Source organism: Bombina bombina, chromosome 4 (genome assembly GCF_027579735.1).
Source record: "Bombina bombina isolate aBomBom1 chromosome 4, aBomBom1.pri, whole genome shotgun sequence".
Taxonomy (NCBI): domain Eukaryota; kingdom Metazoa; phylum Chordata; class Amphibia; order Anura; family Bombinatoridae; genus Bombina; species Bombina bombina.
Genome location: NC_069502.1, coordinates 11,640,164 through 11,667,198, shown reverse-complemented (window position 1 = coordinate 11,667,198; position 27,035 = coordinate 11,640,164). Strand labels below are relative to the sequence as shown.

Sequence of the window (27,035 nt, the reverse complement as noted above, 5' to 3'; positions counted from 1 at the left end):
GTGTGATAGAGAGGCAGAGGCTGCTGTGTGATAGAGAGGCAGAGGCTGCTGTGTGATAGAGAGGCAGAGGCTGCTGTGTGATAGAGAGGCAGAGGCTGCTGTGTGATAGAGAGGCAGAGGCTGCTGTGTGATAGAGAGGCAGAGGCTGCTGTGTGATAGAGAGGCAGAGGCTGCTGTGTGATAGAGAGGCAGAGGCTGCGGTGTGATAGAGAGGCAGAGGCTGCGGTGTGATAGAGAGGCAGAGGCTGCGGTGTGATAGAGAGGCAGAGGCTGCGGTGTGATAGAGAGGCAGAGGCTGCGGTGTGATAGAGAGGCAGAGGCTGCGGTGTGATAGAGAGGCAGAGGCTGCGGTGTGATAGAGAGGCAGAGGCTGCGGTGTGATAGAGAGGCAGAGGCTGCGGTGTGATAGAGAGGCAGAGGCTGCGGTGTGATAGAGAGGCAGAGGCTGCGGTGTGATAGAGAGGCAGAGGCTGCGGTGTGATAGAGAGGCAGAGGCTGCGGTGTGATAGAGAGGCAGAGGCTGCGGTGTGATAGAGAGGCAGAGGCTGCGGTGTGATAGAGAGGCAGAGGCTGCTGTGTGATAGAGAGAGGCTGCTGTGTGATAGAGAGGCAGAGGCTGCTGTGGGATGAGTGGATAGAAACAATACTGTTGCTTAGGGGGAGGCTGCATGGAATTGCTAAGTCCCGTTACATACACAAGTGCCCTTCCGTTTGCAGACCTAGAGCGGGGCCCACGCCAGCTGATGAGGACGGGCATCGCACTGATTTTTGTTGGTCACGTAAACTTCATTATTGGTGCCATTGTGCACGGGACAGTCCTCAGACATGTGTCAAACCCAGAGAAGCGAGTAAGCCCTGAATACTGCACAGCCAACATCACATCTGTAGTGTCTGGCCTACTGGTGAGTACAGGGCTCCAGGGGCCACATAGCGCCAATATCCCCCATAATGTAACATTGTATTACTGCTGCCTCTGTAGCCCCCAATGATGACCTGACCTTTGTCTCCTCCCACAGAGCATCACGACTGGCATCTGTGCTATACTGGTGTCCCGAAACCTGAACAGAGTGAAGATCGTAAGTGACCCAGTTCTGCATACAACGCCAAACTCTGTGTCTGTCTGTCTCTCAAGACAAGAATACTTTATTAGCATGACATTATTGCATGTGTTGCCAAAGTAATCTGTTTTATTGTAACATATCAATAACAATTTATAAAGTAGGAGTATAGTGGGTAAATATGATAGTTCATTTACTCTGATTGGGGGTTCTAGTCATGTGACAGTCTGCTACATATCTTACTACTATCCTTGTAGCTCTCTTGTTTTCTCCTAAGAGTACGCATAGTCTTTCTTGTTCCGACATCTGTGAGAAGTCTGTTATTTCTTTCATTATTACTGGGAAGTATTTATCCCTTAAGGGTTTGTATCTTGTACAGTACAAGAGAAAGTGCGCTTCAGTCTCTATGTCCCCACTGTCACACTGTGCACATTGTCTGGCTGCCCTGCGTCTCCATTGTGCCTGATATCTGCCAGTCTCTATTTCCAGCTGGTGGTCAGAGATTCTGTATTTAGTGAGTATCTGTCTGTGCTTTGGGTTGGTGACACTTGTGAGATACTCAGCTAGTTTGTACTCTCTCTGTAGTGACCTGTAACACTCCCTCTTGTTCTGTTACCCAGTCTGTACCTCCCAGTGCCCAGTGTACCTCTCCTTCAGAGCTGTTTGTAAGGTGTTTAGTGACGTGTGAGATACTCAGCTAGTCTGTACTCTCTGTAGTGACCTGTAACACTCCCTCTTGTTCTGTTACCCAGTCTGTACCTCCCCGTGCCCAGTGTACCTCTCCTTCAGAGCTGTGTGTAAGGTGTTTAGTGACACATGTGAGATACTCAGCTAGTCTGTACTCTCTCTGTAGTGACCTGTAACACTCCCTCTTGTTCTGTTACCCAGTCTGTACCTCCCAGTGCCCAGTGTACCTCTCCTTCAGAGCTGTGTGTAAGGTGTTTAGTGACACATGTGAGATACTCAGCTAGTCTGTACTCTCTCTGTAGTGACCTGTAACACTCCCTCTTGTTCTGTTACCCAGTCTGTACCCCCTAGTGCTCAGTGTACCTCTCCTTCAGAGCTGTGTGTAAGGTGTTTAGTGACACATGTGAGATACTCAGCTAGTCTGTACTCTCTCTGTAGTGACCTGTAACACTCCCTCTTGTTCTGTTACCCAGTCTGTACCTCCCAGTGCTCAGTGTACCTCTCCTTCAGAGCTGTGTGTAAGGTGTTTAGTGACACATGTGAGATACTCAGCTAGTCTGTACTCTCTCTGTAGTGACCTGTAACACTCCCTCTTGTTCTGTTACCCAGTCTGTACCTCCCAGTGCCCAGTGTACCTCTCCTTCAGAGCTGTGTGTAAGGTGTTTAGTGACACATGTGAGATACTCAGCTAGTCTGTACTCTCTCTGTAGTGACCTGTAACACTCCCTCTTGTTCTGTTACCCAGTCTGTACCTCCCAGTGCCCAGTGTACCTCTCCTTCAGAGCTGTGTGTAAGGTGTTTAGTGACACATGTGAGATACTCAGCTAGTCTGTACTCTCTCTGTAGTGACCTGTAACACTCCCTCTTGTTCTGTTACCCAGTCTGTACCTCCCAGTGCCCAGTGTACCTCTCCTTCAGAGCTGTGTGTAAGGTGTTTAGTGACACATGTGAGATACTCAGCTAGTCTGTACTCTCTCTGTAGTGACCTGTAACACTCCCTCTTGTTCTGTTACCCAGTCTGTACCTCCCAGTGCCCAGTGTACCTCTCCTTCAGAGCTGTGTGTAAGGTGTTTAGTGACACATGTGAGATACTCAGCTAGTCTGTACTCTCTGTAGTGACCTGTAACACTCCCTCTTGTTCTGTTACCCAGTCTGTACCTCCCAGTGCCCAGTGTACCTCTCCTTCAGAGCTGTGTGTAAGGTGTTTAGTGACACATGTGAGATACTCAGCTAGTCTGTACTCTCTGTAGTGACCTGTAACACTCCCTCTTGTTCTGTTACCCAGTCTGTACCTCCCAGTGCCCAGTGTACCTCTCCTTCAGAGCTGTGTGTAAGGTGTTTAGTGACACATGTGAGATACTCAGCTAGTCTGTACTCTCTCTGTAGTGACCTGTAACACTCCCTCTTGTTCTGTTACCCAGTCTGTACCTCCCAGTGCCCAGTGTACCTCTCCTTCAGAGCTGTGTGTAAGGTGTTTAGTGACACATGTGAGATACTCAGCTAGTCTGTACTCTCTCTGTAGTGACCTGTAACACTCCCTCTTGTTCTGTTACCCAGTCTGTACCTCCCAGTGCCCAGTGTACCTCTCCTTCAGAGCTGTGTGTAAGGTGTTTAGTGACACATGTGAGATACTCAGCTAGTCTGTACTCTCTCTGTAGTGACCTGTAACACTCCCTCTTGTTCTGTTACCCAGTCTGTACCTCCCAGTGCCCAGTGTACCTCTCCTTCAGAGCTGTGTGTAAGGTGTTTAGTGACACATGTGAGATACTCAGCTAGTCTGTACTCTCTCTGTAGTGACCTGTAACACTCCCTCTTGTTCTGTTACCCAGTCTGTACCTCCCAGTGCCCAGTGTACCTCTCCTTCAGAGCTGTGTGTAAGGTGTTTAGTGACACATGTGAGATACTCAGCTAGTCTGTACTCTCTCTGTAGTGACCTGTAACACTCCCTCTTGTTCTGTTACCCAGTCTGTACCTCCCAGTGCCCAGTGTACCTCTCCTTCAGAGCTGTGTGTAAGGTGTTTAGTGACACATGTGAGATACTCAGCTAGTCTGTACTCTCTCTGTAGTGACCTGTAACACTCCCTCTTGTTCTGTTACCCAGTCTGTACCTCCCAGTGCCCAGTGTACCTCTCCTTCAGAGCTGTGTGTAAGGTGTTTAGTGACACATGTGAGATACTCAGCTAGTCTGTACTCTCTCTGTAGTGACCTGTAACACTCCCTCTTGTTCTGTTACCCAGTCTGTACCTCCCAGTGCCCAGTGTACCTCTCCTTCAGAGCTGTGTGTAAGGTGTTTAGTGACACATGTGAGATACTCAGCTAGTCTGTACTCTCTCTGTAGTGACCTGTAACACTCCCTCTTGTTCTGTTACCCAGTCTGTACCTCCCAGTGCCCAGTGTACCTCTCCTTCAGAGCTGTGTGTAAGGTGTTTAGTGACACATGTGAGATACTCAGCTAGTCTGTACTCTCTCTGTAGTGACCTGTAACACTCCCTCTTGTTCTGTTACCCAGTCTGTACCTCCCAGTGCCCAGTGTACCTCTCCTTCAGAGCTGTGTGTAAGGTGTTTAGTGACACATGTGAGATACTCAGCTAGTCTGTACTCTCTCTGTAGTGACCTGTAACACTCCCTCTTGTTCTGTTACCCAGTCTGTACCTCCCAGTGCCCAGTGTACCTCTCCTTCAGAGCTGTGTGTAAGGTGTTTAGTGACACATGTGAGATACTCAGCTAGTCTGTACTCTCTGTAGTGACCTGTAACACTCCCTCTTGTTCTGTTACCCAGTCTGTACCTCCCAGTGCCCAGTGTACCTCTCCTTCAGAGCTGTGTGTAAGGTGTTTAGTGACACATGTGAGATACTCAGCTAGTCTGTACTCTCTCTGTAGTGACCTGTAACACTCCCTCTTGTTCTGTTACCCAGTCTGTACCTCCCAGTGCCCAGTGTACCTCTCCTTCAGAGCTGTGTGTAAGGTGTTTAGTGACACATGAGATACTCAGCTAGTCTGTACTCTCTCTGTAGTGACCTGTAACACTCCCTCTTGTTCTGTTACCCAGTCTGTACCTCCCAGTGCCCAGTGTACCTCTCCTTCAGAGCTGTGTGTAAGGTGTTTAGTGACACATGTGAGATACTCAGCTAGTCTGTACTCTCTGTAGTGACCTGTAACACTCCCTCTTGTTCTGTTACCCAGTCTGTACCTCCCAGTGCCCAGTGTACCTCTCCTTCAGAGCTGTGTGTAAGGTGTTTAGTGACACATGTGAGATACTCAGCTAGTCTGTACTCTCTGTAGTGACCTGTAACACTCCCTCTTGTTCTGTTACCCAGTCTGTACCTCCCAGTGCCCAGTGTACCTCTCCTTCAGAGCTGTGTGTAAGGTGTTTAGTGACACATGTGAGATACTCAGCTAGTCTGTACTCTCTGTAGTGACCTGTAACACTCCCTCTTGTTCTGTTACCCAGTCTGTACCTCCCAGTGCCCAGTGTACCTCTCCTTCAGAGCTGTGTGTAAGGTGTTTAGTGACACATGTGAGATACTCAGCTAGTCTGTACTCTCTCTGTAGTGACCTGTAACACTCCCTCTTGTTCTGTTACCCAGTCTGTACCTCCCAGTGCTCAGTGTACCTCTCCTTCAGAGCTGTGTGTAAGGTGTTTAGTGACACATGTGAGATACTCAGCTAGTCTGTACTCTGTAGTGACCTGTAACACTCCCTCTTGTTCTGTTACCCAGTCTGTACCCCCCAGTGCCCAGTGTACCTCTCCTTCAGAGCTGTGTGTAAGGTGTTTAGTGACACATGTGAGATACTCAGCTAGTCTGTACTCTCTCTGTAGTGACCTGTAACACTCCCTCTTGTTCTGTTACCCAGTCTGTACCGCCCAGTGTACCTCTCCTTCAGAGCTGTGTGTAAGGTGTTTAGTGACACATGTGAGATACTCAGCTAGTCTGTACTCTCTCTGTAGTGACCTGTAACACTCCCTCTTGTTCTGTTACCCAGTCTGTACCTCCCAGTGCTCAGTGTACCTCTCCTTCAGAGCTGTGTGTAAGGTGTTTAGTGACACATGTGAGATACTCAGCTAGTCTGTACTCTCTGTAGTGACCTGTAACACTCCCTCTTGTTCTGTTACCCAGTCTGTACCTCCCAGTGCCCAGTGTACCTCTCCTTCAGAGCTGTGTGTAAGGTGTTTAGTGACACATGTGAGATACTCAGCTAGTCTGTACTCTCTCTGTAGTGACCTGTAACACTCCCTCTTGTTCTGTTACCCAGTCTGTACCTCCCAGTGCCCAGTGTACCTCTCCTTCAGAGCTGTGTGTAAGGTGTTTGGTGACGTGTGAGATACTCAGCTAGTCTGTACTCTCTCTGTAGTGACCTGTAACACTCCCTCTTGTTCTGTTACCCAGTCTGTACCTCCCAGTGCCCAGTGTACCTCTCCTTCAGAGCTGTGTGTAAGGTGTTTGGTGACACATGTGAGATACTCAGCTAGTCTGTACTCTCTCTGTAGTGACCTGTAACACTCCCTCTTGTTCTGTTACCCAGTCTGTACCTCCCAGTGCCCAGTGTACCTCTCCTTCAGAGCTGTTTGTAAGGTGTTTGGTGACTCTCTCATGGGCTGTGCTTTTGCTGATGTGGTTTTGCAGGTCTGATGTATATTCTCTAAATGCTTTTGATGCTGGGTCACAGAGTGCTTGGTGGTAAAGTGTGCTTGTGTCACTATTTGTGAGGTGACACCAGAATTTGTACACCCGTTTTTGCATTGGTAGCAGCAATGGGAATCTTCCCAGCTCTGCTCTGCACCCATTGTTAGGGGCGCTTCTGTGTACCCGCAGTGCATATTTACAGAATTGGAGATGTGCAATTTCTGTGAGAGTTTTGTCCCATTCTCGGTAGTTCTGGGTCAGTGTTGGGCCCCAGACCTCACAGCCATACAGCAGGATTGGTACAATGGTGCTTACAAATACCTTAAGTAACAGTTCTGTAGGAGGGCTTAGACTGTCCCCTTAAGTAACAGTTCTGTAGGAGGGTTTAGACTGTCCCCTTAAGTAACAGTTCTGTAGGAGGGTTTAGACTGTCCCCTTAAGTAACAGTTCTGTAGGAGGGTTTAGACTGTCCCCTTAAGTAACAGTTCTGTAGGAGGGTTTAGACTGTCCCCTTAAGTAACAGTTCTGTAGGAGGGTTTAGACTGTCCCCTTTAACAGTTCTGTAGGAGGGTTTAGACTGTCCCCTTAAGTAACAGTTCTGTAGGAGGGTTTAGACTGTCCCCTTAAGTAACAGTTCTGTAGGAGGGTTTAGACTGTCCCCTTAAGTAACAGTTCTGTAGGAGGGTTTAGACTGTCCCTTTAAGTAACAGTTCTGTAGGAGGGTTTAGACTGTCCCCTTAAGTAACAGTTCTGTAGGAGGGTTTAGACTGTCCCCTTAAGTAACAGTTCTGTAGGAGGGTTTAGACTGTCCCCTTAAGTAACAGTTCTGTAGGAGGGTTTAGACTGTCCCCTTAAGTAACAGTTCTGTAGGAGGGTTTAGACTGTCCCCTTAAGTAACAGTTCTGTAGGAGGGTTTAGACTGTCCCCTTAAGTAACAGTTCTGTAGGAGGGCTTAGACTGTCCCCTTAAGTAACAGTTCTGTAGGAGGGCTTAGACTGTCCCCTTAAGTAACAGTTCTGTAGGAGGGTTTAGACTGTCCCCTTTAAGTAACAGTTCTGTAGGAGGGTTTAGACTGTCCCCTTAAGTAACAGTTCTGTAGGAGGGTCTAGACTGTCCCCTTAAGTAACAGTTCTGTAGGAGGGTTTAGACTGTCCCTTTAAGTAACAGTTCTGTAGGAGGGTTTAGACTGTCCCCTTAAGTAACAGTTCTGTAGGAGGGTTTAGACTGTCCCTTTAAGTAACAGTTCTGTAGGAGGGTTTAGACTGTCCCCTTAAGTAACAGTTCTGTAGGAGGGTTTAGACTGTCCCCTTAAGTAACAGTTCTGTAGGAGGGTTTAGACTGTCCCCTTAAGTAACAGTTCTGTAGGAGGGTTTAGACTGTCCCTTAAGTAACAGTTCTGTAGGAGGGTCTAGACTGTCCCCTTAAGTAACAGTTCTGTAGGAGGGTTTAGACTGTCCCCTTAAGTAACAGTTCTGTAGGAGGGCTTAGACTGTCCCCTTAAGTAACAGTTCTGTAGGAGGGTTTAGACTGGCTAGCGGCTTCTTTATTGCATGGAAGGCTCTAAGGGCTTTTTCTTGCAGTGTTTTGATGCCCAGTGTAAAGCTCCCTGATGCACTCAGTGTAAGCACAAGATGGGTATAATGTAATGAGTGCTCTACCTCTTTAGAGAACAATAGGAATTTGAGTTTTTGCTGGAGATTTTGGGGCTTTCTCTGGAAAATCATGACTTTTGTTTTTTCCATATTCACTTCCATTGCCCATGACTTACAGTGTCTGCAGTAGGTCTAGTTTTTCTTGCAAACCCACTGCTGTGGGGGACAGGATGAGCAGGTCATCTGCATATAAGAGACAATGGATTTCCTTCCCATTCAGGGATATACCTGGTGCTGTGAATTTCTCCAGTTCTGTGGGCAGATCATTAATGTACAGGTTGAATAATGTGGGGCTGAGGCTGCATCCTTGTCTGACGCCTCTTTTGTTCAAAGCTCTTTGTTTGTAGTTTGTTTATCTTTACATTTGAGGGATGAATACATTGTCTTTATTATGTCATATGTCTTCCCACCAATTCCACTTTGCAGCAGTTTCATGTATAGGCCAGGGTGCCAGATTGAGTCAAATGCTTTTTTGAAGTCCACAAAACATGCAAACACCTTCCCTGATGGTGAGCTTTTCACATACTTGTTAGTTATAGCTTGTAATGTGAAGATGTGGTCTGTGGTTCTTTGTTTAGGGAGGAAACCTATCTGACTCATGTGCAGGGTTCTGCTGTCTATTAGAACTGTTAATATTCTCTGGTTCAGGATTGTGCAGAAGTTTGCTCACATTGCTGTTTACACAGACTCCCCTGTAGTTATTTGGGTCAGTTTGATCCCCATGTTTGTGGATTGGGGTAACCAGACCTTCTGTCCATGTTTCTGGGACGTGCCCTGATTGTAAGAGGATATTAAACAGTTTTGTGAGAGCCTCTTGGAGCTGTGGGCTGCTGTGAATCAGCATCTCATTTAGTATTTGGTCAGATCCACAAGCTTTTCTTGGTTTTAATGCCCTTATGCCTTCTGCAACTTCCCGTAGTGTGAAGGGGAAGTCTAGAGGAGTTTGATAGTTCTTTATTACATCTTCTAAATTTAACAGTTTTTCACGAGTTTCTTTTTGTGACGTATTGAGCTTATTAGGTTCTAGATCTTTGTATAATCTGTCCATATGTCACCATCTTGGATTGGAATATGCCCAGTGGCTTTTGAGGTGAATTTTTTTCTACAAGCTCCAAAAGGAATTATCTGATTCTTGAATTTGGGAAAGTGTTTTATTTAGGTGGTTTATTTCTTTTTAAAGACACAATGAGTCCACGGATTTCATCCTTGTGGGATTACGCCTCCTGGTCAGCAGGAGGAGGCAAAGAGCACCACAGCAGAGCTGCTATTTATAGCTCCTCCCTTCCCTCCCACTCCAGTCATTCTTTTTGCCTACGTTAGTGATAGGAGATGGCAAAGTGAGGTGTTCAAAAAGATTCTTCAATCAAGAGTTTATTATTTTTAAAGTGGTGCTAGAGTGTGCTGCTTTGTTCTAGGGTGTAGGCGTAGTCCATGTCAGTCTCTTCAGTAAGACTTTGGTGGCTTTAGAGTAATGGGAGCTTGTGGGACATAATTCTCACTGCGCCTCCCATATTTCATACTGCCTTAACTTTTCCTATAGTCTGAGGGAATATGACTCAGTCTTGATTTCTCTGCAGGTCAATGTGAGGAAGAGGACCTCTCACACCTGTGAACTGCCTTGCTGTCGGGCAGCAATGTAAGGTAAGTGCTACTTTTATTTTCTGGGAGCAGAGACAACTCAGAACAGAGTAAGCACATTAAGATATACCTTTCACGGCATACAAAGGGGCTCAATTTAACTTGGGGCACTTTATTTCATGGATAAAGTCTCCTAGGCTGGAAAGGACCGTTGACAGTATTTTATAGCAGGCTAGTTTTTGAGTGCCGTTATGTTGGCTGGATAAACTCTCCTAGGCTGGAGAGGCCGTTGACAGTATTTCTCTTGTAGTGTATCCAGTCCACGGATCATCCATTACTTATGGGATATTAACTCCTCCCCAACAGGAAGTGCAAGAGGATTCACCCAGCAGAGCTGCTTTATAGCTCCTCCCCTAACTGCCATTACCAGTCATTCTCTTGCACCCAACGAATAGATAGGATGTGTGAGAGGACTGTGGTGATTATACTTAGTTTCATACCTTCAATCAAAAGTTTGTTATTTTATAATAGCACCGGAGTGTGTTATTCCTTCTCTGGTAGAATTTGAAGAAGAATCTACCTGAGTTTTTCTATGATTTTAGCCGGAGTAGTTAAGATCATATTGCTGTTTCTCGGCCATCTGAGGAGAGGTAAACTTCAGATCAGGGGACAGCGGGCAGATTAATCTGCAAAGAGGTATGTAGCAGCTTATGGAATTGATGAGAAAATTCTGCCATACCGATATAATGTAAACTCAGCCTTAAATGCAGTAGCAGCAACTGGTATCAGGCTGTCATGTATGTATATTTTACACTTCAGTATTCTGGGGAATGGCACTTCACTGGAATTATACTGTATGCATAAAACTTTAGCCTAATTTGCAGGGACTAGCAACAGGCTTTTTAATAACACTCAATTTATTAATGTTAAACGTTTTTTGCTGGCATGTAAAATCGTTTAATTTTCTGAGGTACTGGGTGAAAAAATGTTTTGGGCACTATTTTTTTCCACTTGGCAGTCGTTTTATTTAATTTATGACAGTTTACTGATCTCTCTCACTGTTATGTGTGAGGGGGAGGGACCTTTTTTGGTGCTTTTGCTACGCATCAAAAAATTCAGTCAGAAGTTTATTGTCTTCCCTGCATGATCCGGTTCATCTCTACAGAACTCAGGGGTCTTCAAAACTTGTTTTGAGGGAGGTAATCACTCACAGCAGAGCTGTGATTAAAAAAAACGTTTATTTCTGTATTTTTTTTTTTCTGCTATCAGGGTTAGTTATCCTTTGCTAATGGGAGCAATCCTTTGCTAAAATTGTGTTTTTTACAAAGATTTGATGCTATAACTTTTCAGTTTATTATTTTCAACTGTCATAACTTTTTCTGTGCTTCTTATAGGCACAGTACGTTTTCATATTATAGTAAATTACTTGAAAAGTATTTCCAAGTTGCTAGTTTATTTGCTAGTGTGTTAAACATGTCTGATTCAGAGGAAGATATCTGTGCTATATGTGCTAAAGCCAAAGTGGAGCCCAATAGAAATTTATGTACTAACTGTATTGATGCTACTTTAAATAAAAGTCAATCTGTACAAATTGAACATATTTCACCAAACAACGAGGGGAGAGTTATGCCGACTAACTCGCCTCACGTGTCAGTACCTGCATCTCCCGCTCGGGAGGTGCGTGATATTGTAGCGCCGAGTACATCTGGGCGGCCATTACAAATCACATTACAGGATATGGCTACTGTTATGACTGAAGTTTTGGCTAAATTACCAGAACTAAGAGGTAAGCGTGATCACTCTGGGGTGAGAACAGAGTGCGCTGATAATATTAGGGCCATGTCAGACACTGCGTCACAATTTGCAGAACATGAGGACGGAGAGCTTCATTCTGCGGGTGACGGTTCTGATCCAAACAAACTGGATTCAGATATTTCAAATTTTAAATTTAAGCTGGAAAACCTCCGTGTATTACTAGGGGAGGTGTTAGCGGCTCTGAATGATTGTAACACAGTTGCAATACCAGAGAAAATGTGTAGGTTGGATAAATATTTTGCGGTACCGGCGAGTACTGACGTTTTTCCTATACCTAAGAGACTTACTGAAATTGTTACTAAGGAGTGGGATAGACCCGGTGTGCCGTTCTCACCCCCTCCGATATTTAGAAAGATGTTTCCAATAGACGCCACCACACGGGACTTATGGCAAACGGTCCCTAAGGTGGAGGGAGCAGTTTCTACTTTAGCTAAGCGTACCACTATCCCGGTGGAGGATAGCTGTGCCTTTTCAGATCCAATGGATAAAAAGTTAGAGGGTTACCTTAAGAAAATGTTTGTTCAACAAGGTTTTATATTGCAACCTCTTGCATGCATTGCGCCTGTCACGGCTGCAGCAGCATTTTGGTTTGAGTCTCTGGAAGAGACACTTGAATCAGCTCCATTAGATGAGATTACACACAAGCTTAAAGCCCTTAAGTTAGCTAACTCATTTATTTCAGATGCCGTAGTACATTTAACTAAACTTACGGCTAAGAATTCCGGATTCGCCATTCAGGCACGCAGAGCACTGTGGCTAAAATCCTGGTCAGCTGACGTTACTTCTAAATCTAAATTGCTTAATATACCTTTCAAAGGGCAGACCTTATTCGGGCCCGGGTTGAAAGAAATTATCGCTGACATTACAGGAGGTAAAGGCCATGCCCTGCCTCAAGACAGAGCCAAACCTAAGGCTAGACAGTCTAATTTTCGTTCCTTTCGTAATTTCAAAGCAGGAGCAGCATCAACTTCCTCTGCACCAAAACAGGAAGGAGCTGTTGCTCGCTACAGACAAGGCTGGAGACCTAACCAGTCCTGGAACAAGGGCAAGCAGGCCAGGAAACCTGCTGCTGCCCCTAAGACAGCATGAATCGAGGGCCCCCGATCCGGGAACAGATCTAGTGGGGGGCAGACTTTCTCTCTTCGCCCAGGCTTGGGCAAGAGATGTCCAGGATCCCTGGGCGTTAGAGATCATATCTCAGGGATACCTTCTAGACTTCAAATTCTCTCCCCCAAGAGGGAGATTTCATCTGTCAAGGTTGTCAACAAACCAAATAAAGAAAAAGGCGTTTCTACGCTGCGTACAAGATCTTTTATTAATGGGAGTGATCCATCCGGTTCCGCGGTCGGAACAAGGACAAGGGTTTTACTCAAATCTGTTTGTGGTTCCCAAAAAAGAGGGAACTTTCAGGCCAATCTTGGATTTAAAGATCCTAAACAAATTCCTAAGAGTTCCATCGTTCAAAATGGAAACTATTCGGACAATTTTACCCATGATCCAAAAGGGTCAGTACATGACCACAGTGGATTTAAAGGATGCTTACCTTCACATACCGATTCACAAAGATCATTACCGGTATCTAAGGTTTGCCTTTCTAGACAGGCATTACCAGTTTGTAGCTCTTCCATTCGGATTGGCTACGGCTCCGAGAATCTTCACAAAGGTTCTGTGTGCTCTTCTGGCGGTACTAAGACCGCAAGGAATTGCGGTAGCTCCGTACCTAGACGACATTCTGATACAAGCTTCAAGCTTTCAAACTGCCAAGTCTCTTACAGAGTTGGTACTGGCATTTCTAAGGTCGCATGGATGGAAGGTGAACGAAAAGAAGAGTTCTCTCTTTCCACTCACAAGAGTTCCCTTCTTGGGGACTCTTATAGATTCTGTAGAAATGAAGATTTACCTGACAGAAGACAGGTTAACAAAGCTTCAAAATGCATGCCGTGTCCTTCATTCCATTCAACACCCGTCAGTAGCTCAATGCATGGAGGTGATCGGCTTAATGGTAGCAGCAATGGACATAGTACCCTTTGCACGTCTACATCTCAGACCGCTGCAATTGTGCATGCTAAGTCAGTGGAATGGGGATTACTCAGACTTGTCCCCTACTCTGAATCTGGATCAAGAGACCAGAAATTCTCTTCTATGGTGGCTTTCTCGGCCACATCTGTCCAGGGGGATGCCATTCAGCAGGCCAGACTGGACAATTGTAACAACAGACGCCAGCCTACTAGGTTGGGGCGCTGTCTGGAATTCTCTGAAGGCTCAGGGACAATGGAATCAGGAGGAGAGTCTCCTACCAATAAACATTCTGGAATTGAGAGCAGTTCTCAATGCCCTTCTGGCTTGGCCCCAGTTAACAACTCGGGGGTTCATCAGGTTTCAGTCGGACAACATCACGACTGTAGCTTACATCAACCATCAGGGAGGGACAAGAAGCTCCCTAGCAATGATGGAAGTATCAAAGATAATTCGCTGGGCAGAGTCTCACTCTTGCCACCTGTCAGCAATCCACATCCCGGGAGTGGAGAACTGGGAGGCGGATTTCTTAAGTCGTCAGACTTTTCATCCGGGGGAGTGGGAACTTCATCCGGAGGTCTTTGCCCAAATACTTCGACGTTGGGGCAAACCAGAGATAGATCTCATGGCGTCTCGACAGAACGCCAAGCTTCCTCGTTACGGGTCCAGATCCAGGGATCCGGGAGCGGTTCTGATAGATGCTTTGACAGCACCTTGGACCTTCGGGATGGCTTATGTGTTTCCACCCTTCCCGATGCTTCCTCGATTGATTGCCAGAATCAAACAGGAGAGAGCATCAGTGATTCTAATAGCGCCTGCATGGCCACGCAGGACTTGGTATGCAGATCTAGTGGACATGTCATCCTGTCCACCTTGGTCGCTACCTCTGAAACAGGACCTTCTGATCCAGGGTCCCTTCAAACATCAAAATCTAATTTCTCTGAAGCTGACTGCTTGGAAATTGAACGCTTGATTTTATCAAAACGTGGTTTTTCTGAGTCAGTTATTGATACCTTAATACAGGCTAGGAAGCCTGTTACCAGAAAGATTTACCATAAGATATGGCGCAAATACTTATATTGGTGCGAATCCAAGAGTTACTCATGGAGTAAGGTTAGGATTCTGAGGATATTGTCTTTTTTCTACAAGAAGGTTTAGAAAAGGGTTTATCCGCTAGTTCCTTAAAGGGACAGATTTCAGCTCTGTCCATTCTTTTACACAAACGTCTGTCAGAAGTTCCGGACGTTCAAGCTTTTTGTCAGGCTTTAGCTAGGATCAAGCCTGTGTTTAAAACTGTTGCTCCACCATGGAGTTTGAACTTAGTTCTTAATGTTTTACAGGGGGTTCCGTTTGAACCCCTTCATTCCATTGATATCAAGTTGTTATCTTGGAAAGTTCTGTTTTTAATGGCGATTTCCTCGGCTCGAAGAGTCTCTGAGTTATCTGCCTTACATTGTGATTCTCCTTATCTGATTTTTCATTCAGACAAGGTAGTTCTGCGTACTAAACCTGGGTTCCTACCTAAGGTGGTCACTAACAGGAATATCAATCAAGAGATTGTGGTTACATCTTTGTGTCCTAATCCTTCTTCGAAAAAGGAACGTCTGCTACACAATCTAGATGTAGTCCGTGCCCTGAAATTTTATCTACAGGCAACTAAGGATTTTCGACAAACGTCTTCCCTGTTTGTCGTTTATTCTGGTCAGAGGAGAGGTCAAAAAGCTTCGGCTACCTCTCTCTCCTTTTAGCTTCGTAGCATAATACGGTTAGCCTATGAGACTCCTGGACAGCAGCCTCCTGAAAGAATTACAGCACATTCTACTAGAGCTGTGGCTTCCACTTGGGCCTTTAAGAATGAGGCTTCTGTTGAACAGATTTGCAAGGCTGCAACTTGGTCTTCTCTTCATACTTTTTCCATATTTTACAAATTTGACACTTTTGCTTCTTCGGAGGCTGTTTTTGGAAGAAAGGTTCTACAGGCAGTGGTTCCTTCCGTATAAAGAGCCTGCCTGTCCCTCCCGTCATCCGTGTACTTTAGCTTTGGTATTGGTATCCCATAAGTAATGGATGATCCGTGGACTGGATACACTTAACAAGAGAAAACATAATTTATGCTTACCTGATAAATTTATTTCTCTTGTAGTGTATCCAGTCCACGGCCCGCCCTGTCACTTTAAGGCAGGTAATTTTTCCATTAAACTACAGTCACCACTGCACCCTATGGTTTTCCTTTCTCTGCATGTTTTCGGTCGAATGACTGGTAATGGCAGTTAGGGGAGGAGCTATATAGCAGCTCTGCTGGGTGAATCCTCTTGCACTTCCTGTTGGGGAGGAGTTAATATCCCATAAGTAATGGATGATCCGTGGACTGGATACACTACAAGAGAAATAAATTTATCAGGTAAGCATAAATTATGTTTTTTTCTTTCGTGATTCAGATAGAGCATGCAATTTTAAGCAACTTTCTAATTTACTCCGATTATCAAATTCTCTTGGTATCTTTTATTTGAAATGTAAGTTTAGATGGCGGCCCATTGTTGGTGAACACACTGTTTATTGGTGGGTGAATTTATCCACCAATCAGCAAGGACAAGTGCTTTCCATGTTTCTGGACCAATTTATGCATTGCTTTTACTTTTTGTGAGAGGACCCTCTTTTCAGTGAATCCACCATGAAATCCCAGTTGCAATGTTGCAGCCACTTTAACTCTTTCATTGTGCTTCTCATTGTTAAAGTGATGGTAAACTTAAAATGTTTTAAAATAAGGTCCAGAATCTAAGCAATATTTCTCTTACATTGGTGTATCCAGTCCACGGATTCATCCTTACTTGTGGGATATTCTCAATCCCTACAGGAAGTGGCAAAGAGAGCACACAGCAGAGCTGTCCATATAGCTCCCCTCAGGCTCCGCCCCCCCAGTTATTCTTTTTGCTGCTCTAACAAGTAGCATCTCCACGGGAGTGTAAAGGGAATGTGGTGTTAGTTTGTAGTTTTTTATTTCTTCAATCAAAAGTTTCTTATTTTAAAATAGTGCCGGTTTGTACTATTTACTCTGAGGCAGAAAATGATGAAGATTCTGCTGAGAGGAAAATGATTTTAGCACCTTGTAACTAAAATCCATTGCTGTTCCCACGCAGGACTGTTGAGTACAGGAAAACTTCAGTTGGGGGGAACAGTTTGCAGGCTTAACTGCTTTAAGGTATGTTTCAGTCATTTTTTTCTAGTCAAGACTTAGTAATGCTAGAAGACTGACAGGAATCCCCATGTGGGAAAGGTAAGCCATATTCTGAGACTTAGTATAGAAGGAAGGCTTATTGAAAGGGCTCAATACACTGGTGGACACTGTTAAGGGACAATCAATTATTTTTTAAGATAATCTGACATTATACACGTTTTATATTGCATTTAAAACACTTTTTGGGGTTTTATTCTGCATGGCATATATTTAGACACCTATTTTGGCTTGCGAAGGCCCCACAAACTCCTGAAGGAAGATGGAGGGGGCCTGAATTTCGCGCCTCAGTTGCGCAGTTGATTTTACAAACGGCTTCATGCAGATACATGTGAAGGGTCCAAAGATTACTTGAGGACTTCAGAGAGGCTTATTTTCGATCAAAACTAATCCCCAAAGAAGGTAGGAACACAGCAAAGGCTGTGACATGGTTAATTTGCTCCGGTTTGGGCAGTAGGGGGTTAATTGACTTGAAATTTGCTGTGCAATCATTTCAAAGCATTAGGATCATATGGTGAAAATTTCATAAAGATTGGATGATTTTTGGAGGTTTAGTAAAAAAAGTATGCGCTTTTTATTATTTAAAGGCACAGTACTGTTTTTTCAAAAATTGTATTTTACTGTATTTGAGTGCTGTCTAAGTCTGTTTAACATGTCTGAGCCTACAGATAGACCTTGTTCTATGTGTTTAAAAGCCATGGCGGTCCCACCTTTTACATTTGTGTGCTAACATATCCAAACATTTTAAAGACCATGCAGTGACACTTAAAAATGTGGCCCAAGATGATTCTTTAACGGAAGGTAATGAGCATAGCCCTCCTTTCTCTCCCCATGTGTCGACACCAGTTACGCCCGCACAAGCGATGCCTAGTACCTCTAGCGCATTGGCCCCTATTACATTGCAACAATTAGCAGCAGTCATGGATAATTCCCTTGCAGCATTTCTATCCAAACTGCCTGTTTTTCCTACAAAGCGTGATAGCTCAGAGGATGAGCAATCAGAAGTTTTGGATAATTTATCTGTTGTACCCTCACAACCCTCTGACGTGGCGGTGAGGGATGTACTGTCTGAGGGAGAAATTTGTGACGCAGGTAAAATTTCTCAGCGGGCAGAATCAGATTTCTTAGCGTTTAAATTTAAGCTGGAACACCTCCGCGTACTGCTTAAGGAGGTTTTAGCTACGCTGGTTGATTGTGACCCTATGGTGGTCCCAGAAAAATTGTGTAAAATGGACAAGTTTTTAGAAGTCCCTGTATACACTGATGCGTTTCCGATCCCTAAGAGGGTGGCGGATATTGTGACTAGGGAGTGTGAGAGACCAGGCGTACCTTTTTGTTCCCCCCCCCCCTATCTTTAAGAAAATGTTCCCCATAACTGACCCCAGGCGGGACGCGTGGCAGGCGGTCCCTAAGGTAGAGGGAGCAGTTTCAACACTAGCTAAGCGCACAACTATACCAATAGAAGACAGTTGTGTTTTCAAAGATCCTATGGATAACAAATTAGAAATTAGAAGGGTTACTAAAGAAAATATTTGTTCAACAAGGTATCCTCCTTCAACCAGTTGCCTGCATTATTCCTGTAACTACTGCAGCGGCTTTTTGGTTGAGGTGCTGGAGGAGTCGCTCCAGAGGGAGACTTCATATGACAGTCATGGATAGAATTCATGCTCTAAAGATGGTTAATTCTTTCATTACAGATGCCGCTTTACAATTAACTAAATTAGCGGCAAAAAATTCTGCTTTTGCCATTGTGGCGCGAAGAGCGCTCTGGCTCAAATTATGGTCGGCTGACGTGTCGTCCAAAACAAAATTACTTAATATCAGGAAAGGGCCATGCCCTTCCACAAGATAGACCTTTTAAGGCCAATTTGCGCTCCTTTCGCAATTTCAGGAGCGGACCTGCTTCAACCTCTGCAACCGCAAAGCAAGAGGGTAACGTTTCCCAGCCCAAAGCAACATAAAAGCCTTTGCAGGGCTGGAACAGAGGTAAACAGGCCAAGAAGCCTGCTGCTGCTACCAAGACAGCATGAAAGGGTAGCCCCCGCGCCGGGACCGGATCTAGTAGGGGGCAGACTTTCTTTCTTGCTCACGCTTGGGCAAGAGATGTTCCAGATCCCTGGGCATTAGAAATCGTTGCTAAAGGGTATCTTCTAGAATTCGAAGACTCTCCCCCAAGGGGAAGGTTCCACATTTCTCGTTTGTCTTCAGACCAGACAAAGAAACAGGCGTTCTTACGCTGTGTAGAAGATCTTCTAAAGATGGGAGTGATACACCCAGTTCCAACTGCAGAGCAAGGACTGGGTTTTTACTCAAACCTGTTTGTAGTTCCCAAAAAGGAAGGAACTTTCAGGCCAATCCCTGGATTTAAAAATTCTAAACAAATTCCTCAGAGTTCCATCATTCAAAATGGAAACCATTCAGACAATCTTACCATTGATCCAGGAAGATCAATATATGACTACCGTGGACTTAAAGGTTGCGCACCTACATATTCCTATCCACAAATATCACCATCAGATCCTAAGGTTCGCCTTTCTGGACAAGAATTTTCACAAAGGTGCTAGGGTCCATTCTAGCTGTACTAAGACCGCGGGGCATTGCAGTAGCACCTTATCTGGACGACATATTAATTCAGGAGTCGTCTTTTCAAAGAGCCAAGGCACATACAGAAATGGTTCTGGCCTTTCTAAGGTCTCACGGGTGGAAGGTGAACGTTGAAAAAAGTTCTCTGTCCCCGCTCACAAGGGTTCCCTTCCTGGGAACGCTAATAGACTCGGTACTGATGAAAATATTTCTGACAGAGGTCAGGAAGTTAAAACTTTTAACTACTTGCCGAGTTCTTCATTCTGTTCCTCGGCCTTCTGTGGCTCAGTGCATGGAGGTAATCGGGTTAATAGTTGCGGCAATGGACGTTGTTCCCTTTGCCAGAATTCATCTCAGACCACTGCAGCTGTGCATGCTCAAACTGTGGAATGGGGATTATGCAGATTGTTTCCTTAGATACAAATGGATGAGAAAACCAGATATTATCTTCTCTGGTGGTTGTCTCCGGATCACCTGTCCCAGGGAATGTGCTTCCGCAGACCAGAGTGGATCATTGTCACGACTGATTCCAGTCTGTTAGGCTGGGGTGCTGTCTGGGACTCCCTGAAAGCTCAGGGCCTATGGTCTCGGGAAGAGTCTCTTCTCCCGATAAACATTTTGGAACTGAGAGCGATATTCAACACGCTCCAGGCATAGCCTCAACTAGCGGAGGCCAGGTTCATCAGGTTTCAGTCGGACAACATCACGACTGTAGCGTACATCAATCATCAGGGAGGAACAAAGAGTTCCCTAGCGATGAAGGAAGTAACCAAGATCATCAAATGGGCGGAGGATCACTCCTGCCATCTATCTGCAATTCACATCCCAGGAATAGACAACTGGGAGGCGGATTTTCTGAGTCGTCAGACCTTTCACCCGGGGGAGTGGGAACTATTTCTTCTGCTCGAAGAGTTACAGAATTGTCTGCTTTGCAGTGTAATTCACCCTATCTGGTGTTTCATGCAGATAAGGTTGTTTTGCGTACAAAACCTGTTTTCCTTCCGAAAGTGGTTTCTAATATTAACCAGGAAATCATTGTTCCTTCTCTGTGTCCTAATTCAGTTTCTAAGAAGGAACGGCTGTTACACAATCTTGATGTGGTTCGTGCTTTAAAATTCTATTTAAAAGCAACTAAAGATTTCAGACACACGTCATCCTTGTTTGTTGTCTATTTTGGTAAGAGGAGAGATCAAAAAGCTATCGCTTCCTCTCTTTCCTTTTGGCTGAAAAGCATTATCCGATTGACTTATGAGACTGCTGGACAGCAGCCTCCTGAACGAATTACAGCTCTTTCCACCAGAGCTGTGGCTTCCACATGGGCTTTCAAGAATGAGGCTTCTGTTGAACAGATCTGTAAGGCAGCGACTTGGTCTTCACTGCATACTTTTGCCAAATTTTACAAATTCGATACTTTTGCTTCTTCTGAGGCTATTTTTTTTGAGAGACAGGTTTTGCAAGTAGTGGTGCCTTCCGTTTAGGTTACCTGACTTGTTCCCTCCCTTCATCCGTATCCTAAAGCTTTGGTATTGGTTCCCACAAGTAAGGATGAATCCGTGGACTGGATACACCAATGTAAGAGAAAACAGAATTTATGCTTACCTGATAAATTTCTTTCTCTTACGGTGTATCCAGTCCACGGCCCGCCCTGGCAATTAAGTCAGGTTCAAATTTATTTTTGTAAAACTACAGTCACCACTGCACCCTATGGTTTCTCCTTTTTCTCCTAACCGTCGGTCGGATGACTGGGGGGGCGGAGCCTGAGGGGAGCTATATGGACAGCTCTGCTGTGTGCTCTCTTTGCCACTTCCTGTAGGGATTGAGAATATCCCACAAGTAAGGATGAATCCGTGGACTGGATACACCGTAAGAAAAAGAATTTATGCTTACCTGATAAATTTCTGTTTTTACATGGGTTTCAGCCAGGAGAGCAAGGGGAATGCAGCAGTGACTGCAGATGAGGGAATACTGTTAAAATGTCAGTATTTTTTATGCCATGTTCCTGCAATATCATTTGATAAAAAAGTAAACAATTTGCTTGCTCTGTTTGTTTTGTCTTTTTTGAGGTTGTGGACAGGTGTATTTTATACTGATAAGTTCAAACAGGTGCCATTAATACAGGTAATGAGTGGAGGACAGAGGAGCCTCTTAAAGAAGAAGATACAGGTCTGTGAGAGCCAGAAATCTTGCTTGTTTGTAGGTGACCAAATACTTATTTTTCACCATAATATGCAAATAAATTCTTTCCAAATCAGACAATGTGATTGTCTGGATTTGTTTCCACATTTTGTCTCTCATAGTTGAGGTAAACCTATGATGAAAATTACAGGCCTTGTTGATGAGGATGTTTTCTTTAAATCCTTTTTTGGGCTGCTCCAGTTTTGAGGTCCTCTGGGTATATAATTTCATAGCATTCCTGGCCACTTGGGGTTCATTTTCTGTGCAGTATTATTGTTTAGATATGCAAAATATGTTTGTTTAATCCAAAGTAAAAGTGATATACACCAGCTATGGTCTCCAAAAAGATTGTATTCCGGTAACCTTTAGATCTTGTTAGTATTTAATTTGCATTCTAAGTAGTAGAAGACTCGTTTCCATGCATTAAAAGGATGTGATGCTTCTCTTGTCTCAGGGTATAGAGGTGGTAGTAGTATTTAGCTCAGAGTTTTACTTACTCTATGAGTAGATTCTAGGTTTTCCAAATAGAAGTAGAATTGTATTGTATTACAGGGAGTGCAGAATTATTAGGCAAATGAGTATTTTGACCACATCATCCTCTTTATGCATGTTGTCTTACTCCAAGCTGTATAGGCTCGAAAGACTACTACCAATTAAGCATATTAGGTGATATGCATCTCTGTAATGAGAAGGGGTGTGGTCTAATGACATCAACACCCTATATCAGGTGTGCATAATTATTAGGCAACTTCCTTTCCTTTGGCAAAATGGGTCAAAAGAAGGACTTGACAGGCTCAGAAAAGTCAAAAATAGTGAGATATCTTGCAGAGGGATGCAGCACTCTTAAAATTGCAAAGCTTCTGAAGCGTGATCATCGAACAATCAAGCGTTTCATTCAAAATAGTCAACAGGGTCGCAAGAAGCGTGTGGAAAAACCAAGGCGCAAAATAACTGCCCATGAACTGAGAAAAGTCAAGCGTGCAGTTGCCAAGATGCCACTTGCCACCAGTTTGGCCATATTTCAGAGCTGCAACATCACTGGAGTGCCCAAAAGCACAAGGTGTGCAATACTCAGAGACATGGCCAAGGTAAGAAAGGCTGAAAGACGACCACCACTGAACAAGACACACAAGCTGAAACGTCAAGACTGGGCCAAGAAATATCTCAAAACTGATTTTTCTAAGGTTTTATTGACTGATGAAATGAGAGTGAGTCTTGATGGGCCAGATGGATGGGCCCGTGGCTGGATTGGTAAAGGGCAGAGAGCTCCAGTCCGACTCAGACGCCAGCAAGGTGGAGTACTGGTTTGGGCTGGTATCAAAGATGAGCTTGTGGGGCCTTTTCGGGTTGAGGATGGAGTCAACTCCCAGTCCTACTGCCAGTTTCTGGAAGACACCTTCTTCAAGCAGTGGTACAGGAAGAAGTCTGCATCCTTCAAGAAAAACATGATTTTCATGCAGGACAATGCTCCATCACACGCGTCCAAGTACTCCACAGCGTGGCTGGCAAGAAAGGGTATAAAAGAAGAAAATCTAATGACATGGCCTCCTTGTTCACCTGATCTGAACCCCATTGAGAACCTGTGGTCCATCATCAAATGTGATATTTACAAGGAGGGAAAACAGTACACCTCTCTGAACAGTGTCTGGGAGGCTGTGGTTGCTGCTGCATGCAATGTTGATGGTGAACAGATCAAAACACTGACAGAATCCATGGATGGCAGGCTTTTGAGTGTCCTTGCAAAGAAAGGTGGCTATATTGGTCACTGATTTTTGTTTTGTTTTTGAATGTCAGAAATGTATATTTGTGAATGTTGAGATGTTATATTGGTTTCACTGGTAAAAATAAATAATTGAAATGGGTATATATTTGTTTTTTGTTAAGTTGCCTAATAATTATGCACAGTAATAGTCACCTGCACACACAGATATCCCCCTAAAATGGCTATAACTAAAAACAAACTAAAAACTACTTCCAAAACTATTCAGCTTTGATATTAATGAGTTTTTTGGGTTCATTGAGAACATGGTTGTTGTTCAATAATAAAATTAATCCTCAAATACAACTAGCCTAATAATTCTGCACTCCCTGTATATCCAGTAAAGATTCTGAGAGTTACCTTAATTCTCACAGCCTGTAGCTTAGAAGTTACGCAGCATCTTGTTTTCATCGTCAAATTTATAATCCTGTATTATCTCCAAAAAGATTGTATTCCGCTAACCTTTAGATCAGTTCCCTTCTCTGTCAGTACAATACTACCACTCACCTGTGTCTCACCACTGTATATCTCTGTTCAGCACTGGGCTCTCCTCGTCCTGGCCCTAGTGAATGGGCTCCTGTCGGCCGCGTGCTTTGTGGGTCTTGTTGTTGCGGTGTCGCTGACGATCGCTAATGGAGGGAAGAACCTGATATCTGGGTGTAACTCATCTGTGTTGCCTGCGGAGACTCGCTCTGTAATAATGAGTAATGAGTGTCCGTTCGACACCACCAGGATCTACGTAAGTTGTAATGCTGAGATGTGCATCCTGGCACTGCCGTACCTACCTCCCTATATCATCTGTAATGAGGTATAATCTGTCCCATCACCCCGGCACTGCCGTACCTACCTCCCTATATCATCTGTAATGAGGTATAATCTGTCCCATCACCCTGGCACTGCCGTACCTACCTCCCTATATCATCTGTAATGAGGTATAATCTGTCCCATCACCCTGGCACTGCCGTACCTACCTCCCTGTAACATCTGTAATGAGGTATAATCTGTCCCATCACCCCGGCACTGCCGTACCTACCTCCCTATAACATCTGTAATGAGGTATAATCTGTCCCATCACCCTGGCACTGCCGTACCTACCTCCCTGTATCATCTGTAATGAGGTATAATCTGTCCCATCACCCCGGCACTGCCGTACCTACCTCCCTATATCATCTGTAATGAGGTATAATCTGTCCCATCACCCTGGCACTGCCGTACCTACCTCCCTATATCATCTGTAATGAGGTATAATCTGTCCCATCACCCTGGCACTGCCGTACCTACCTCCCTGTAACATCTGTAATGAGGTATAATCTGTCCCATCACCCTGGCACTGCCGTACCTACCTCCCTGTATCATCTGTAATGAGGTATAATCTGTCCCATCACCCCGGCACTGCCGTACCTACCTCCCTATAACATCTGTAATGAGGTATAATCTGTCCCATCACCCTGGCACTGCCGTACCTACCTCCCTGTATCATCTGTAATGAGGTATAATCTGTCCCATCACCCTGGCACTGCCGTACCTACCTCCCTGTATAATCTGTCCCATCACCCTGGCACTGCCGTACCTACCTCCCTATATCATCTGTAATGAGGTATAATCTGTCCCATCACCCTGGCACTGCTGTACCTACCTCCCTAGATCATCTGTAATGAGGTATAATCTGTCCCATCACCCCTGGCACTGCCGTACCTACCTCCCTATATCATCTGTAATGAGGTATAATCTGTCCCATCACCCTGGCACTGCTGTACCTACCTCCCTGTAACATCTGTAATGAGGTATAATCTGTCCCATCACCCTGGCACTGCCGTACCTACCTCCCTATAACATCTGTAATGAGGTATAATCTGTCCCATCACCCTGGCACTGCCGTACCTACCTCCCTGTATCATCTGTAATGAGGTATAATCTGTCCCATCACCCCTGGCACTGCCGTACCTACCTCCCTGTATCATCTGTAATGAGGTATAATCTGTCCCATCACCCCGGCACTGCCGTACCTACTTCCCTGTATCATCTGTAATGAGGTATAATCTGTCCCATCACCCTGGCACTGCCGTACCTACCTCCCTATATCATCTGTAATGAGGTATAATCTGTCCCATCACCCTGGCACTGCTGTACCTACCTCCCTGTAACATCTGTAATGAGGTATAATCTGTCCCATCACCCTGGCACTGCCGTACCTACCTCCCTATAACATCTGTAATGAGGGATAATCTGTCCCATCACCCTGGCACTGCCGTACCTACCTCCCTGTATCATCTGTAATGAGGTATAATCTGTCCCATCACCCCCGGCACTGCCGTACCTACCTCCCTGTATAATCTGTCCCATCACCCCTAGCACTGCCGTACCTACCTCCCTATAACATCTGTAATGAGGGATAATCTGTCCCATCACCCCCGGCACTGCCGTACCTACCTCCCTATATCATCTGTAATGAGGTATAATCTGTCCCATCACCCCTGGCACTGCCGTACCTACCTCCCTATAACATCTGTAATGAGGTATAATCTGTCCCATCACCCCGGCACTGCCGTACCTACCTCCCTGTATAATCTGTCCCATCACCCGGCACTGCCGTACCTACCTCCCTATATCATCCGTAATGAGGTATAATCTGTCCCATCACCCCGGCACTGCCGTACCTACCTCCCTATATCATCCGTAATGAGGTATAATCTGTCCCATCACCCCTGGCACTGCCGTACCTACCTCCCTATATCATCCGTAATGAGGTATAATCTGTCCCATCACCCCCGGCACTGCCGTACCTACCTCCCTATATCATCCGTAATGAGGTATAATCTGTCCCATCACCCCGGCACTGCCGTACCTACCTCCCTATATCATCCTTAATGAGGTATAATCTGTCCCATCACCCCCGGCACTGCCGTACCTACCTCCCTATATCATCTGTAATGAGGTATAATCTGTCCCATCACCCGGCACTGCCGTACCTACCTCCCTATAACATCTGTAATGAGGTATAATCTGTCCCATCACCCTGGCACTGCCGTACCTACCTCCCTGTATCATCTGTAATGAGGTATAATCTGTCCCATCACCCCTGGCACTGCCGTACCTACCTCCCTGTATCATCTGTAATGAGGTATAATCTGTCCCATCACCCCTGGCACTGCCGTACCTACCTCCCTGTATCATCTGTAATGAGGTATAATCTGTCCCATCACCCCTGGCACTGCCGTACCTACCTCCCTATATCATCTGTAATGAGGTATAATCTGTCCCATCACCCCTGGCACTGCTGTACCTACCTCCCTGTAACATCTGTAATGAGGTATAATCTGTCCATCACCCTAGCACTGCCGTAGCTACCTCCCTATAACATCTGTAATGAGGTATAATCTGTCCCATCACCCCGGCACTGCCGTACCTACCTCCCTATATCATCTGTAATGAGGTATAATCTGTCCCATCACCCCGGCACTGCCGTACCTACCTCCCTATAACATCTGTAATGAGGTATAATCTGTCCCATCACCCCGGCACTGCCGTAGCTACCTCCCTGTATTATCTGTAATGAGATATGTGCCTTCACCCTGGGCACTGCCGTAATTACCTCGCTCTAATATCTATAATATCTAATGTTATAGACTGGCATGGTTGCTGGTGAGTACGCTTGTTGTGGCTGGGTTATAGACTGCATGTTTTCTGGCACATGCGCGTGTTGTTGCTTGGTTATAGACGGGCATGGTTGCTGGCACATGCACTTGTTGGGGTTGGGTTATGGACTGATATGGATGTCGGCATGTGCTTGTTATGGCCTGGCATGGTTTTCGGCACATAAGCTTGTTGTGGCATGGTTGCTGGTGAGTACGCTTG

The 27,035-nt window shown here is 45.1% G+C and overlaps 1 protein-coding gene across 1 annotated transcript in view; it reads left to right on the top strand.

Annotated features, from left to right (window-relative positions):
• The first annotated feature begins 626 nt into the window (after positions 1-626).
• Positions 627-27,035, top strand: part of KRTCAP3 (keratinocyte associated protein 3) — a 36,497-nt gene continuing 10,088 nt past the window's right edge. Inside the window, exons 1-3 of the mRNA XM_053709395.1 lie at positions 627-902; positions 1,017-1,076; positions 23,719-23,919. Of these exons, the coding sequence (XP_053565370.1) occupies positions 669-902; positions 1,017-1,076; positions 23,719-23,919 (495 nt within the window). The 5' untranslated portion in view covers positions 627-668. The remainder of the gene's footprint in view (positions 903-1,016; positions 1,077-23,718; positions 23,920-27,035) is intronic.